The 16,710-nt window shown below is 49.1% G+C and overlaps 1 protein-coding gene across 1 annotated transcript in view; it reads right to left on the bottom strand.

The window, feature by feature from the left end:
* MGMT (O-6-methylguanine-DNA methyltransferase) overlaps positions 1-16,710 on the bottom strand; it is a 277,794-nt gene that overhangs the window by 231,259 nt on the left and 29,825 nt on the right. Inside the window, 1 exon segment of the mRNA XM_055345848.1 lies at positions 8,210-8,368. Within this exon segment, the coding sequence (XP_055201823.1) occupies positions 8,210-8,368 (159 nt within the window).

Here is a 16,710-nt window from a genome sequence, read left to right as displayed (position 1 = left end):
CAAAGTCTTCATTACAACGGCAAACGCATAATTTACGGCAGTCCGGGGCTTACAGAGAAATGACATGATAGTCCAGGTTCTGTGACTCCCCGAGTGACCGGTCAGCGCGGCCCCAGGGCAGCACGGGGCGGGTCTGGCCAACAGACCACATACGGAGCTAGGGAAAGCCCAAAGCACTAAGGAAACAAGACAAAATGGAAAATTCTGCCATATGCCTTTTTCACCTACGTGTTCAGTATTTTAAAATTTATAAAATAGGGCAGCCTGGGTGCCCCAGCGGTTTAGCGCTGCCTTCAGCCCGAGGTGTGATCCTGGAGACCAGGGATCGAGTCCCACGTCGGGCTCCCTGCATGGAGCCTGCTTCTCCTTCTGCCTGTGTCTCTGCCTCTTTCTGTGTCTCTCATGAATAAATAAATAAAATATTAAAATTTATAAAATATTTTTACGTATTTCATGCATTAAGAAGAAAACAAGAGTTAAATTCTGCCAGAAGGAAGATGGTGAACTTCCCAGGGTAGACGTTATTATTTTCCTGTTGTTAGCCAGGGCACCGACGTTCGAGCCTCTGAGGTGTGCGTCCTGCACCCTGTGCCACTTGAGCGGCCACCAAGGGTGACCTCCCTGTGGGTCCGCCTCCCCGGCTCACGTCCCGTGACTTGGTGAACAGTCTGATGACTCCCCTGGCCCAGGAAAGCTGCCTCGGCTGGGAGGACGGAGAGGGCGCTCCCTCCAACGGGACGGCCAGGAGGCGGACCACGGGGAGGTCAGTCCCCTCCAGGTGAGGCAGGCTGTGCGGTGCGGACAGACCACCGGCCACAGCCTCCCCGGACCAGGTCCCATCCTCACCGTGGGTGATGAAGAAACAATCCATGCTAGCAGGACACTGGAGGGAAGTCCTGTGGGAAGAGGGGCAGTGGGGACAGAGTCTCAGACTGGAGGGGTAAGCCAAGGCGGCGCTCGGGTGACCATGATGTACGGGGACCTGTCTGGGCCCCTGTCCTCCTCTGTAACGGGGAGAGCTGAGATAGCGCTCAGCTGCCCGGCACGGGCCGTCCGGACATCGGGGAACCTGATCCGTGGCGCCGTGAGAACACTGATCCGAGCCTGCTGGCCTGGGAGCAGGCAACCCGCCTCTGTCCCCACGTGCATGTGCCAGCACCTGCCACTCCTGTCACTCTGGGCATGAATTTCAAAGCAACGTGGTGAGGCACTTAGCAGCCAAAAGGTGAACGGAGGTAGAGAAAGCTGTGGAAGCAGCCCAGGTGTCAGCGGGAAGGGCAGAGAGGTCACAGGGCAGCAGGGAGGCAGGACACGGAGCAGAGAGCGGAGTAAATTCATGACACGCCGCGACAGCCCTTTCTGAGGCCGCGTGTCCGGCCTTCCAGGGTTGCAGCTATGCATTTCCTTCTCACCATGTCCCTTCCCCCATTATGGACCCAGGTAGTGCCAGAGACATCACAGGTGGATGCTTAAGAGTCTACGCAGAAGTGGCCCCTTGCCGTCCAGGGGCTGGAGTAAGGGGCCCTGGGAAATGCCCCCGGCCCGGACCTGGGTCAGAAACCGTTCACACACCCCGGTGGCCCTGCCCAGGAGCTGCAGGCACAGCCACCCTCACCCAAGCCGGTGCATGAGCAGGCCCGTCCCCTCGGACACTCAGGAGGAAGGTGTAGGTTCCCGGGGGCTGACCGGGGGACATACTAACCTACGTCCCCCGAAGTCCCGCTGCCAAGCCCACATGGGGCACGACTTCTAACCCTCCAGACCTGATATTCTCCACTTGGTATTTACATGGGGACACTTTGTAGATTCCGGAGGTCTCACCGCTGTCGCCGAAGGCTTACTTCGCTTTTGCTAGAGATGTAGGTGATGTTAGTGACCCATCAAAATAATCGTAAAAATCTGGCAGAGTTTCCCCAAAAAAAGAAAGAACATACTAAGCGCCCAAGAGTCACTCCTTCACCTCATTACTAGCAAGACATACGGGACCCGAATTCACAAAATATTATTGGGGGGGGGGGGGCGGCTGTTTTCCCAAGCTGTTTTGTATTGGTTCCAGCTTTTTATTAAAATTAATCCGATGAAAGTTTTAAGTGGCGGATTTCCGTTTCAGAGGCGTTCTTGACCACATCTGGAAAGAGAGAGCAATGTGTGACGTGATTCCACTCCTGCGCCTCCGGTGACTCATGCAGGGGCAGCCGGTCTCATCTGCTCATCACAGCTCCGTGTTACCCGCACCCGATTCCTGGAGCACCACGCCAGCCACAGAGGAAGGAGGCGCCTGCCCCATTCGTGGGCCCTGCCTCACAGTGGGGGCCCCAGGGGGACGCTGGCGCACCCACCACCCCTAACTCCCAGCCCCCGCCGGCAAGGCCCATCCCACCATGCCAGCCATGCCTCTGTGGGCTTCCCTGTTACATCGCCTCCGGACTGAACGTGCTCCCCCACAGCAGCCCACTTCTAACAACAAAACTGGACATCCGTCGTGATGAGGTGCTCGCCCCCCCACCCCCCAGCAGCAGAGCCTGGGCCACCGGATGGGGCTTCCCACGCTGGGGTGGAAGCCGCAGGAGGGGCTGGGGATCTGATACAGAAGCTGGAGAGGGAAGCTAAGAGCGGACACGGTCACGCCGGCCCCACCCCAAATGCGGACACCCTGAACAGAATGTCAGCTTCCACTCATTAGTAAGAAAAGGCCCTTCAAGAAACATCTGCTCTACTTTTTTTCCCCTTATGATGAATTTCTTAGCATTTGGCATCAACCATATATTGGGGGTGTGGGTAATGTATTTCTTTTAGAGGTTCTGGTCAGAGAAATGTCTTGCACGGTACACCTGCTTTCACCATCTACAGACCCATTCTTTTTTTTTTTTTAAGATTTATTTATTCATGAGAGACACAGAGAAAGAGGCAGAGACACAGGCAGAGGGAGAGGCAGGCTCCATGCAGGGAGCCTGATGTGGGCCTCAATCCCAGAACCCTGGGGTCACGACCTGAGCTGAAGGCAGATGCTCAACCACTGAGCCACCCAGGCGTCCCTATAGATCCCACTCTTAGGCTGGATTTTGTACCCAATGATGTCAAACCCCTTATGAAAGAGTTCAAGACGTCAAGGCCTCAAACTCTGGCTCGCAAGCCGGCCACATCTGAAGATACCTGATACTGAGTCAGATCCAGAATCTGCATACAGAACCAGTCACCCACAAACGTACAGGGAACATCCTATCTAGGGGGCTCTCAGTACCACGAAACCACCAATTTTCCCTTTAACTGGCCAACTCAAGGACTGCCCTGATGCGCATCTCAAATGTCACCGAGACAGGTCTCCCCAGCCTGCCAGGCAAGCTGCGGGGCCTGTCCAGGGGAGCGCTGTCCCCCCGAGGGCCTCTGGATGAGAGATCCCTTCCTTGTCTATGCTCATGGCCTGAATAACATCATGTCACCAACACAGAATCCGGTGCCTGATTTTTTCTTATCTGCAAAGTGGGTCTTTCCCTATTGGAACCCTGTCCCTGGCCAGACTGTGAGCTCTCAGGGCCCACGGGGATGCTGAGACACCCTCCACCCAGGTTTCAGTAGCATGGGCCTTGCGGTCGCCCTGCACGTGGGTCTTCTCAGAACACCTGTAGGTGGGCACACTGCTGACGGTTAGCACATGTCTCTGGATCTCCTGACTCTTCTGGTCCCAAGCCATCCCCCCACCCCACCCCCAGCCACCGCAGGAGCACAGCAGAAGAGAAGGGGCCGACCCAAGTCTGTCTCTTGCAGGGGCTGGCCCCGGGTACTGGGCTGTGCTCACCGTAGCCAAAGGTGAGGGAGCCATCACATCAAGCCAGGAGGAACTGGAACAGTTTTAATGAAAATTTAATACAGAAAAATCATTTTTGCTAAGTTATTTGGTTTGAGACATTTGTTATACATGTGCAGAAGGTATACATAAAATCCATACTTATTCACAAAAGCTTTGTTTCCATAAAAACAGAGACCAACTGGCAACCAATTTATCTACAAATGACACAGAGACTAAGTATTGTGCACATACTTTTCCTTGGAAATAGGGATTATTACAAAGTCATATGTAAGCTATTCCCAATCTTTGTTCAAATAATTGATTGATGTAATCATATCTCCCTCATATGTTCCCACTACCGTGAGGAAAACTTCTACAGTGCATTTCAAAAACTAGCAAAAATGTAAAATTACAAAAAATTTAACCGGTACATTTTATCTCAATTACAACAGAATGAATTCTTCAAACAATATTCACTGATGAAAATCTCACGGATCTGCAACGTTAATTTCAAAGGTAACCTGAATTAGAAGAAAAATCGACACTGTCACGGAATGAAAAGCTTTGATAATTAACTACTTCTTTAAACTCTAAGACCTAGCCTATTAGCAAGCAAACTAACATTAAATATCTTTTCTTTCATGGTTTTTTTCAATAAAAGGATACTGCCACTCTCTCCATTTCTATAAGACTCTCCACAGAGCTTGGAACATACGGATGTAACGAGGCACCAAAGTGAGAGTGCGGGCGGCAAACATGCGCCCTTAGGGAAGTGATGACAACTGTCCTGACGAAACCCTAGACTGTCACCTTCCCTTGCTCTTCCATGGCCTTTGGAAAGTCAAGACATTTTATTTTCTGTGTTTTTCCTATACCGAGAACCAAGACCGGGACAGTTTCTGCAATCTGTGGTCTCCGAGGGCCTGAAGAAGACCCCACGATGTGCTCGCTCACCCACAGGGACAGCACCGGGCTCCGTGGGGCCCACCTGCCCAGGGATGGTCCCTAGCGTGCCACACAGGGGACTCCGCAGGGGCCACGCTGAACCAACGACCAAGTGCATTAGATACAACCTCCCAGATGCTTCTGTTTAAAAATCATCAAATATACTTTTTATTGTGCTAAAATTAAGACCGTATTTACCATTTGAAGCATCTATAAATGCACAATTCAGTGCCATCAGATACATTCAAAAGGTACCTCTACCCAAAACTTTATCATCCCCAACAGAAACTCTGTCCTCAGTCAACACTAACGCCCCGCTGCCTTGCCCAGCCCCTGCCACACACCATCCTACTCCATCTCCATCAGTGGGACTGCTGTAGGAACCCCCCAGAGCTGGAATCATACAGCGTCCTTCTGTGCCCGGCCTTTCCCCGAGCAGAATGTCCTCGAGGTTCACACCTGCTGTAGCAGGGGCCGAACTTGTTTCCTTCCTAAGGCTGAATAACATTCCATTGTGCAGATGGACCATGCTTTGTGGTTTACACATTTGCTCCTCGATGGACATCTGGGTTGTTTCCAACATTCGACGATGGTGAACAGTGCTATGAACTCGGGTGTCCAAATACCTGTTCAAGACCCTACTTTCTGTTCTTTTGGGTATAAACTCAGAAGTGGAACTGCTGGATCACAGAGCTATTCTGTGTTTAACATTTTGAGGAACAGACTCAGGGCTTTCCACAGCAACTGCCCCATTTTACATTCCCACCAGCAGCGCACGAGGGTTCCAATTTCTCCACATGCTCACTAACACTGGCTCTAGAAGTTATCAAATGCACTCCTTGCATTCAGGACACCGCACAGTACAGACTATAATTCAATCATTGTTTTTTGCATCACTAGCCCACAACTCAATCTAATAATAGGACCAGTTGTTTCCTGGCCTTGCCTGCACTTCCTGTGTGCCAGGCATCTGTATAGCTCTCTAATCCTTACAAGAGCCCTGCAAATTAGGCGCATCCATTTCTCTGATGACAAAAAACCTGAAGCTCAAACACGAAAGTGCCTTTTCCAGAGCCCCGTGGTGGGTAACAGGGATGAGGTGGCTGACTCCGGAGTGTTGAACGTGCACTAGGGGGAGATTAGTTTAGATACTCCATTAATTATGGATTAAATTACCATGTTACAGAAAAAAATAAAATGAATATATCAAACACTTGTCTTCACTGGAATTCCTAAAGCCCAGGCTAAAGCAGGTGTTTATATCAGAACTGGGTTAATATAAAGAAGCATTAAGTAAGCAATAGTCCATGCAGCCCGTAAACACGTGACATGTGAGGCCTGAGCAAATGGCAGCTCGAGTGAGTGAACTCTGGGGACCGTGCCAGCACCTAGCTGTCCCTCCTCTGTGGTCTGTGAGAGCAGAATCCACGCTTGTTTCTCTCTGCCTCCCCCGAGTCCCAGGCTACTGTATCTGCAGAGCAGATACTCGGTAAATTGAATTTGCTGCCCTTTCTTGCCAGCCACACACCCAGGACCCAGCCCTGCTTTAAACCCTTGACCTGGGAAGATAGCAGCCGACCCAGACCCAAGAAGACGAGACAGGCTTGGGAGGAAAGCTCACCCCAGGTGCCGTCCACTCCGGGGCAGGTGATCTCAGGTCTCAGGGAATGCAGATGCAGCAGGGCTGGGGTGGGGGCAGGATGCAGCGGCTCCCCGGGCTCCCGAACTGCACAAAGCGGAGTCGGGGTGCCGAGCCTCCCATTACCGTCTAGAGGTCTGCGGCCCTCTGCATACACTAAGCTCCCGCCAATCCCCAAATGTCCCTAAGAAGGTCTCCATCTCACGCTAAAAACCTGACAGCCAGGTGAGTGTGGTTTTGTTAAACAAGATACTCACATCTAACCTTTATGACACTTACAGCAATTCATTCGCCCCCATCATTGCTTTGGACACTATGAAGTCCCTACTTAATTCTGAGCCATCTTACAGAACACGTGCGCCCCATATTGGGAACACCAGCCTTGCATACACCCCTGCACTGTTTCCTCTGCCTGATTCTCTCCTCTAGTCCGTGTGTATTTTCCATTTTTGCAGGTATGTACGCTTCTGTAAACATCCTAAAATTCTTCCTTGGCACCTCTCCGATCAGATCAGTAAGATCATGAAACTACCTGAAATACCGAGCAAGCCTGTGATCTGCGACAGCGCTCGAGCTGTCGGACGCAGCTGCAATACGACCCACATCTCCCCCACTCTCCCACCTTAGTTCCAGAGTCTTCCCCAAGAGACATGGTTCCCACCACACTCTTCACCGGCCAAGTTGAGTCTCTAAGGGCCTCTGCAGGCCGCCCCCCGTGCTGCCGCCACCAGCCCGCATCTGCAGTGTGCTCACCCTGCCAGGGCTCACTGAACCCCGTCCCACAGTCCCACAGCCACCTCCGTAAGCAGGGCCTGCAGAGGGCTCTGGAGCCAGAGGTCCTGGGGAGGTGACCCCCAGTTCTCCAGCCAGCTCGTGCCCCTGACGCTGCTGAGAGGGGCCCCAGGGGGCACGACACGGACGCTGGACAACATACGCCAGCATTTCACCCACTCTTACCATGCAATTCTGGTGTTTACCCCAAGATACATGGCTTCCCACAAAACCACGTATTCTTGACAACTGTATCATATTTTAGGTTCTACAAAATATCCAATAAATATTCTCCAAGGAATCGTTTCTGTGGCACATAACGTCTCCTTGTCTTAGCTGACCCCCACTCAGTAACTGCGGGCGTCCTTCCGGTCCCCTGTGGTCTCCAAGAAGACGGAGAAGGGAGCTCGTGGGCAGAAGTGCAGCATGCTGAGGGGAGCTGCTGGAGACGTGCACACGGGCAGAGCTGAGACTGCCGCTCTCCTGCTTCCAGTGTGTACCGACGGGGCCTCCGGGCCTCTGACTGCCCTTCCAACACGAAGCCTGATGGTTATGCCCATCGCCTATGCGGTGTCCAGTCTGGGGGTGCACCCAGACCCTCTGCTCTTCTTCCTCTTAACTGTGGCTCTGGAATAATTCAGTGCCACACTTTTATCAAAAGCTGGTAGACAGCAGAAGCTTTTTAATATTTAAGAGTCAAGATTTTTTTTAAAAAAAAACTTAAATATTACCTAGATAGATTTCAATGAAACAAGCAGACTTTATATCCTAGAGCCATATATAACCAAGGAAAAGCTAAATAGATAATAGAGAAATAAATTGTCTGGCAGAGTAGAATTACTTGTCTAAAGTCACCTCTGGATAAACTGGGAAACATAACACAGCAATTGCAGCATCTCTAAATCATCCTACAGTAGGATTTTAGCTGAAGATTTGGTCGTTCTATCCATTTTCAACAACTTGGAACTAAAATAATTAACCACTATTACCGTAAAATGTTTTCTACATGGTAAAGCACAACTTTTTCTACAGAAGTGACATGAGAGTACAAAGAAATATTAACATACCAGGCAAACAGAAAGAGAAAGAGCCAACAGAGATGAGTGAGGGAATCGCAGGTATGCACAGTTTCCGAGCACGCGGTACGGACGGGAGATGCAATTTTGAATGTGGTCTCGCGGGGCAGGAGCCGCCATGTGTGTCATCCGAACAATAGCTTGCACACTCTGGGAACGCAATAAAAATTAAACCATCGTGAGAGTAAACTTTATCCCACAGCTTAAAGCAATATATATTCCAGACACTTTTGGATAGCAATAATAAACATCTCATATAGGAAAGGCAAAAATTTCAACCCAAAAGGAAAAAGCAAACAGAACCCTTGTAAAGCCCAGTGGCGGACGAGGACTCTTGGCTTCATGTGGAAATTACGCAGACGGCTTCCACAAATCAAACCCGCCAGGGCTACTTTCTTGACACAACCGGCCAAATTTATCTGATTTCATTAAATTTCACTTTGTTGATTAGTTCTTTGAAATAAGTCATTAGCAATATCCTAAAAAACCTTCTTCAGGACAAAAAATATTACCTTTGCTGCTTTTTTTTTTTTTCTTCAGTGAGGTCACCAATGTGGCCCAAGATTATTTTTCCAAATGAATGAAATCTCCAAGGCGGGAGAGGCCGGCACCCCCCTCACTGAGACCCGCTCGACCTCCTCCCATGTAACCTGCACCTCCTCCTGCTAAACTGCCTTCACCTGAGGCTCACCTGAGGCCCACCTGATGCCCACTCCCCTGCCCTGACTCCAGACCCCACGGTGCCCTCCCCCCTTCCCCTGGCACAGGCCATCTCGGCACAAGCATCCCCTGCAGACACTTGGGAACATCCCACACCTCGACACGGAGGAGAGTACTCGTCTCCATGGAGGCAGTGCTCCCTCAACTCGGGTGGCCAGGGGAGGCTGGGCTGATGGGGCGTGGTGCTCAGAATCACCTGGAAGAGGGTTCCCACACTACAGTCTCCCCTCACTCCTGCTGGCGATCAGCCCCTGAGAAATCCGCTGTGGCCAATGGGCTGGAGAAGGACACAGACTGAGACAGGGGCTGCACCACGGGCTCCGGAAACCCAGGGGGCCTCTCCTGGGAGAGGAGGGAACAAGGGACCCCCCACCAAGTCCAAACCTCAGAGAACAGGTGTCCCCACCCTGCCAAGGACATCTAGCACCCGGAGCCTAGTGCTTAAGCAAATGTCGTATCTCCGATCCAAACCCTAAAAGCTGTGGTGGAGTAAAGAGGCTGCTTCCTGGCTGCTGAAACTTAACAGATAAAATGTATTGAAAGCAGATCCATATTTACCTTGTGGGACTGAAAGGTTTCTTCGTCTTACACATAACTAATACAATCAAAACGCTAGCAAACACAGCACAGCTGAAAGAAATAGTGTGAGGCTGCACAATAAAAGGTGCACCGAAAGCATTTGTCATTTTGGCCCACTCACCGGGGTCCCTGCCAGTGAGCCTCCAACAGCTCGGGTCGTAAATACCCATCTCGGCTCCCCTGCCCGCCCACACCGGCCCGGATGCAGGACTCCACCATCACGGGAAAGGCTCCCTGCTGGGGCTCTCCTGTCACCAGGACAGCAGGAGCCTCTTCAGATCAAAACTCAACCCATCTCCCCCAGGACAGTCATGTTCAAGCCAGGCCTTCCTTGGCGTGTCCCCGAGGACCGGACAGCTCTGACCAGGCAGCTTTCCTCCACGTGCGAACTCACACTCTGGGCTTCGTTCAGGAAGGACCTGCCACATCTCTACCCCTGTCCTCCCTCCCCTTGTCATCCTCCATCTATCGCTGTCAGAGAGGGGGACTGTCACCAAACCCTAATGGAACAGTGGACAGAATAAGCTCGGGGCCCCTCTTTGGGGAGGGTGCACCCCAGCACTTGAGTCAGCACAGAAACCAGAGCACAGCAAAGCCAACCCTGGGAGGGCTGGCAGCAAGGTGATCGTGCCGACGTCCTCGGCCCCCCGGTCCTCACAGCCCCATCTTGCCTGGTTCTCTGTTGTAACCCCACAGGCACTGCAGTATTAAAACCTCATTTTGGAGACAGGAAAACTGAGGCTGAGGACCTGATTCAGTCTGGCTTCAGGATCTGCTCCCTTAACTGTACATGTCACCCAAAAAAAGACCCAGAGAAATATGCTCAGAGAAGATGCCCTGAAAAATAAGACACCCAAATTCAAAGACCAAGAAAATCTCTACGGGAGGAGGAGTGTTGAAGGAGGGCTGACTGAGAAGGCATTTGGAAGTAGAATGGAAGTGTCCAAGACACAGAGAAAACCACGGGGCATGAGGCCCACCAACAGTAAGCAGTTGGCTCCTGGACAGACTGCAAGCAGATGAACTGGAGGAGGCGCTCAGGACTGGCTGGGGCCTCAGAGTGGCATGAGGCCCGGGGACATGGGTGCCTCTGGTAGAGGCAAGGAGTCAGTGCTGAGCAGCACAGGAGGGGCCACAAGCCCATGCAGAGATACACCTGCATCGGCCATTTCACTGACCCTGCCCAGAAGAGGAGTCCCTGCCCTAGGTGGGGCTGGAGAGCCAGTGGAGAGGCATTGGGACAGTCCCTGCTGTGTGTGTGTGGGCGCGGGGCGGGGGCGGGAAACAGGCTAAGAACACCGCGGGCGGGACAGGGAACCAGCTGGGCTGCACACAGTGATTCATACAGATCATGACTGGGATCACCCAGGGCACTACTCATCAGAAACACATGGAAATCAGACACCATGAGCAAGAAGCAGCAAAACTCAAACAGCAGCCCTCAAAGACCTGGGGTACAGGACTTACCAGACAGCCAAGAAGCAACTCGACCATTTCCAAAGAACAGGCTAGCTTGAATGCACCCACATTATGGCCAAGAGCCACCTAAGGACTGAATTCCATAATTTTATAGCCCCTAAAATTCAGCCTTAAGTCAAAATGCTTTTTTTTTTAAAAAAAAAAGAGTACTCCATTTTTATTGTATATGATATTAAAACACACTACTTGATATTTAATATTTTAGTCGGCCTCCATTTTAACATATAAAAGCACACAGGGCTAATCACAAAGCCCTTTCTTACTACATTATTTTCATCTTTGTGTAAATGGAAGGAAAATTCTACTACACATTCCCTAGGCATATCTGCTCACAATACTTGATTCTCTGGAAAAACAGGAGACCGGTGTCTTCTTCCCAAAAGCAACAGCAGGAGGCACACACTGCTCGGTTCTAGACACATCCTGAAGTCTGCCTCAGTTTCCAGATCTTCCATGCTGTTCTCTAGATGTCACACACATCGCCAGTACTAGAAACTTTATCACCAAGTCAGAAAATAAACAAACAAAAAAACACAATCACATCCAGGGACACAAACCTGGGTACAAAGAGGCTGCATGGTGGCAGTGGGCAGCTAATGGAAGCACATGCCTGCAGGGAGTCTCACCCACCAAGAAACCTCACCTCTGGGTGCCCTGGAGGCGCACCGTGGCACAGGCCCCTCATCTGGAGGCACCTGGGGGTCCCCACCTAATTGCAACCTGGCTGGGGTCTGATGCTCCAGAACTGGGAGTCCTCACCTGTCCTCAACAGGGGTGCTGGCAATCTGAAGGCAGTTTCATTTGTCACAGTGACTGCTTGAGCTGAATATGCAAAGAGCAGAACGTTCTGGACGATGTGGGACCAGAGTCATCCTGCATCCTGTGACACGTTCAAATGTCCTGCAACACACTCAAGGGTAAAAGAAACCCACACCTGAAGCACAACCACATTTACCCCATCCGCAGGGAGAACCGTTGTGCGGTGTCCGCGCACACACGGCTTTGTAAGATGGCAAGGGTCCTACAGCTCAGCGGAAAGATGGGTTCCATCTTCTTTGGAACTTTATAGAAAGTTGTCCACCACCGTGGAAAAGCTGTGGCACTGATGTCCACGCTGATCAACCCAGGAGTCATCCCTAAGCAAACCGGTCTGGGCCCTGCTCCTAGCAGCTGCGCTCCGGGCCCACGTGCTCGCTTCACCGTGGGTTCTAGCAGAGTCCCGCCCAGGTATGTCTGTTCTGAATACACACAACTGCATCACAAATTACTGCTCCTTTCTTTGCATCTACCTTTTAAGATTTCTTTTTAACACTAGGACATGTAGGTAGACATTATCTATGAATTTCATTTTCAGGATTGTGAAGGTTATAAACTACGTGTCCTGGAAGGGGGGGACCCTGGGTTCAACCCTGATGGAGACCATTAAGGAAGATTTCCGTGATAGGAAATCTCTAGTACACATGCAAGGACAGGAAGACAAAACACATTTATGAGAACGTTCCTTAAACTTCCTTAGAAACATAACTGATATTTAATCTTTGATATCTAAGTGGTTCAATAAAATATTCTTTAAAAATCTGTTAACATTCACACCAGAGGAAATATCAAAAACAGAATAAAACATTCAAGCCCCCGGATCCAACAGAATTCAAGTCAGCCTCGACCTGACTTTTAGAAAAGCTGGAGCCAGAAACTGCTAAATAAAAGGGAATGCAACTGGGCATAACACAATAAAAGATATTACCTTCAAAATGCATTATTGTTGCCAATTATAAGAATCAGTTCAACTTAATTTCAAAGGCACAATCACCCTCAACAGAAAGAGTCTCTTTTTTAAATTTCAAGGAGTATTACATTAAGGCAATAACTCACCTTCCAGCTATAATATTACCCTCCTTATTGCAACACTACATTTCATAAATACTTCTCATCGACATGTCAAGCTAATTCACGTTAATTTTATTGTATTTTGGTGTTATCTCACATTTGTGTGCAATTACCTTTATCATTTTATTGCCAAGGCAGAAAGTAATCAGAACAATTATTCGAAAACGGAGGTTTATAAATTCTAAATCACAGTTGCTGGCATTTTTGATCAAGCAGCAGCTTTATCTCAGGAAGTGGCAGGGACATGGGATAAATCATGCATCAGACCCCCAAGTGCATTGCACAATATCAGAAGTGCTTCCAAAGAAACTTTCCGGCATCATCCATCATCCTTCATAATACTAAAATAGCTACACACCTGAAGAATAGAAGCTGGAGAATAATAAAAAAAAAAAAAAGAAGAAGAAGAAGAAGAAGAAATCCCAAGCAGCATGGACAAAACCATTAACTGCTCTCCCTTAAACTGTAAGATATGGTCCATGCACATAAACAAATATGACGTTACAATAACTCTAAATATCTGTATTCATATTCAGTTTAAAATATAAATGAAATATGGAGTAGAGTCATAAACAGAAAAAGTGCATTTCTAGCCCACATACATTTTTATGCTCTGTCTGGGCACGGCTGCTTTTAAAACTGGCCATCTTATCAGGTCTGTGTGGGTAATGCTGCAACCCACCGCCTATTACCATGTCACTACATCTGTTCGATAGTCCTCATTTTCTTCAAAAGTTTATTGCTTAAAAAAAAAAAAAGGATGTAACTTGATTTTAAAGACAAGAATAAAGGGAGAAATCCGTGAGTCCCCACGTTGGTTTCTCCCTACGTTAATAACAGGTGACAGGGAGCACTGCAGTTGCACAGGCCATCGGGAAGGCAGGTGGCCCGCTCCCCAGTCACACAGCCTCACACGGGGGAAATCGCCTGAGACCTCAGCTGCAGCTTCCCTCCGGGAAACACAACCACCACCTCACCCCACACCTCTGGCACACATTCTCCATCCCTTGTTTTAACTCGCTTTTATAAGGCCAGATAAAATAATTATGTGATCATCGATTTCCTTTGTTGTCAAAAAGCAAACATCCCAGAAAAAGAACGCTTCTGCACCTTTACAGAGGTGACCTCATGCCAACGGACTCGCAGAAGGTCTGGCTGGGTAGGAACAAAATTTATTAGCTGCACATGCCTGGCACCCGGCCAGGTGCTTTACATACATTATCTCATTTACTCCTCCCAGCAAACCTAAGGTAGAACAAATTACTTGTAGATGAGAAAACAGATTGAAAGGTTAAGTAACCAGCCCAAGGGCACAGCACGGAAGTCATAGGTGGGTATTCAAGGTCAAATTCAACATACTTCAAAGCCAATACTTTTGCCAGACTCATAACTATCTCCTAGACACAGACACAGTCCTCGCCGTATCAGTCAGAACAGGCTTGGTTATTGTGCAGTAACAAATACCACCAGACATCCAGTGTGGGTCTGGGTGATCTCCGGGACACTGCACACCAGCCTGAGCACAGCCTTCCCCACGGGGAAGGTGGGGAATCGCGCAAAGACGCCTAAATGCTCTGCCCTCCCGACCCCAAGATCTCGGTGCTGCATAAAGATGTCCAACAATTTCTGATCGTTATCTGATGAAAACTGACAGTGATAAGTTTGTATTTCTGTCAGCTGAGTTTTACCATCCTTTGCCACCAGTAAACACGATTCCAGTAAGAAAACTTCATGAAACAGGAGTCAGGTGTAAGACCTTACCTACCACAGAATTCATAAAGACATGGCAACGCTTTAAAACTTTCGACTCTAAATATGAACATGGTATGACCCCTGCTATATTAAAGTACAATCAGAACTTTTAAAGGGCTTCATGTTCATGCCACGAATTTTTAATATCTGTGTTTATAACAGAAGATTCCTAATGAAGCACAAAAAAATGGGAATTAAAATAAATGCATTAACAACAAAAAACCTATGTTAGCAGAGAATGCTATAAAATTATTATTCACATAAAATTAATAGTAGAGACTCTCAATGTTTCTTTTAATTTCCTCTCAACATGCAACATTTGGATATTTGAAAAATAAGCAAATTAGCTGGTCCTGTATTTGGAAACATGCCACCTACTCTGAAACAACGGTATTTCATTTTCCGTCTACCCGAGTCCAACCCCAACCCTAAGCTCCTAACCACACTCACATGAATAGTTAGAAGAATTCTGTAGATGACTTTTCTGCCAAGCAAGCAGAGGAAATACTCTCCTTCACAAACAGGATTTCGCCTAGCAGACCCCGTCTGCACCAGTGATCGCAGCACAGGGGCAGACACGGTTACAGATCCTCTCACACTGCAGACCAGGAGAGCCAGGCCCTCACTACCAGAGAAGGGTGGAGGCCACAAGGAGACCTGCAGTGTTGGCTCTGAGTTGGGGGTGTCACAACAAAGTCACAGTCTCTGACACGTGTGCAGATGGCAGGTCCAGAAGCAAATGTGGGAGTTACCATGATGCGCAGGCACAGGTCAGCATCCACAGGTAGACCCCCAGCCCTGTCTGCTGGGAAGGGTCAGAGCATCAGCGCCAACACACACAGCATTCTCCAGATCCGGGTTTCTAAATATCACCCTCCAGGAAAAGGGACTTGGGCTCCCTGTGGGAGGGGTTGAGTCTAGGACTGGGGCAAGGAAAACACAAAATCAATCTGGATTCTATGGGGTGCCAGAAAGTGAGAAAGTGCTAGAAGAAGGATGGGCATGTCACGGAGATATATCATACACCTCACAGTGTGACGCTTTGAGAGGGCACATCACCTCTGTGCTCTTTTAACAAAAATGTGAAGATCCATCTAATCGGGAGCAACATCACAAAGCCAAATGAGGGATGTCCCACAAAGCACTGACTGGTTCTTCCAAAGCAGCCAGGTCACACAAAGCAACGAGAGAGGGCTGTCACAAAGTAGAAACGAAGGACGGATGTGTCCCTAAATGCCATGTGGGGTCTTGGGCTGGATGGCAGCACAGAGAAGGGGCAGAAGTGGGACAGGTGGTGAGACATGAACAAAGCCTGTAGCAGAATCCAACACTAATGAACACGCTGACATGAAGTACTTCGTTTCCTGACGGTAGAAACCATGCTAGGTTATACGAAGTGATGGAAGGTGTCAACACTGGGCGACACCAGACGGATGCTGCAGAGAAACTCTGCAATCTGTGCAACTTTTCTACAGGCGTAAAATTGTTCAAAATAAAAAGTAAAAAAAAAAAAAAAAAAACATTCCACAGGCATCCATGTACATGCAGGCTCTACCCTGACCCCAAAGACCCGGCCGCTGGGAAACGTGGAGACAGGCCCCGGGAAGACAAGAAGCATCTAAGTGCCCTCATCACGCACCCCTGCGAGGGCACACTGACCACAGAAAATTCTCAATGGAAACCCTACCCTGCGGCCTCTGGGATTCAGAACCACAATGCTCTGTGTTTGTCTCTGAGACGCATGGGTTGGTACAGAGACCCAGGTGTAGGGCTGGGGAATGTAAGCCAGGGCTGGGAAACAAAGGTTACATAGATCATAAATTGAGGTTAGTGTCAGCTGGTCAGTAGCTATCACATTATAAATCAGACTAAGAAATGAGACTTCTCTCTCTCAAAACTAGAAACCACTTGGAATATTTGCTCGATAGCTTCCACCCAAATAGGCCTCTCTTGGCAAAAAAAGAAAAGAAAAAAAGCAAATATATCCAGACTGCTACAAGAAGATGTAGTAATTAAAAGGGGAAAGACTATGTATGAGTTTATTTAAAATGACACAAAACACAACTTTTTTCCAG

This window comes from Nyctereutes procyonoides, unplaced genomic scaffold, assembly GCF_905146905.1.
Source record: "Nyctereutes procyonoides isolate TBG_1078 unplaced genomic scaffold, NYPRO_anot_genome, whole genome shotgun sequence".
Lineage (NCBI taxonomy): Eukaryota > Metazoa > Chordata > Mammalia > Carnivora > Canidae > Nyctereutes > Nyctereutes procyonoides.
This window is presented reverse-complemented; position numbering and strand designations above follow the sequence as displayed.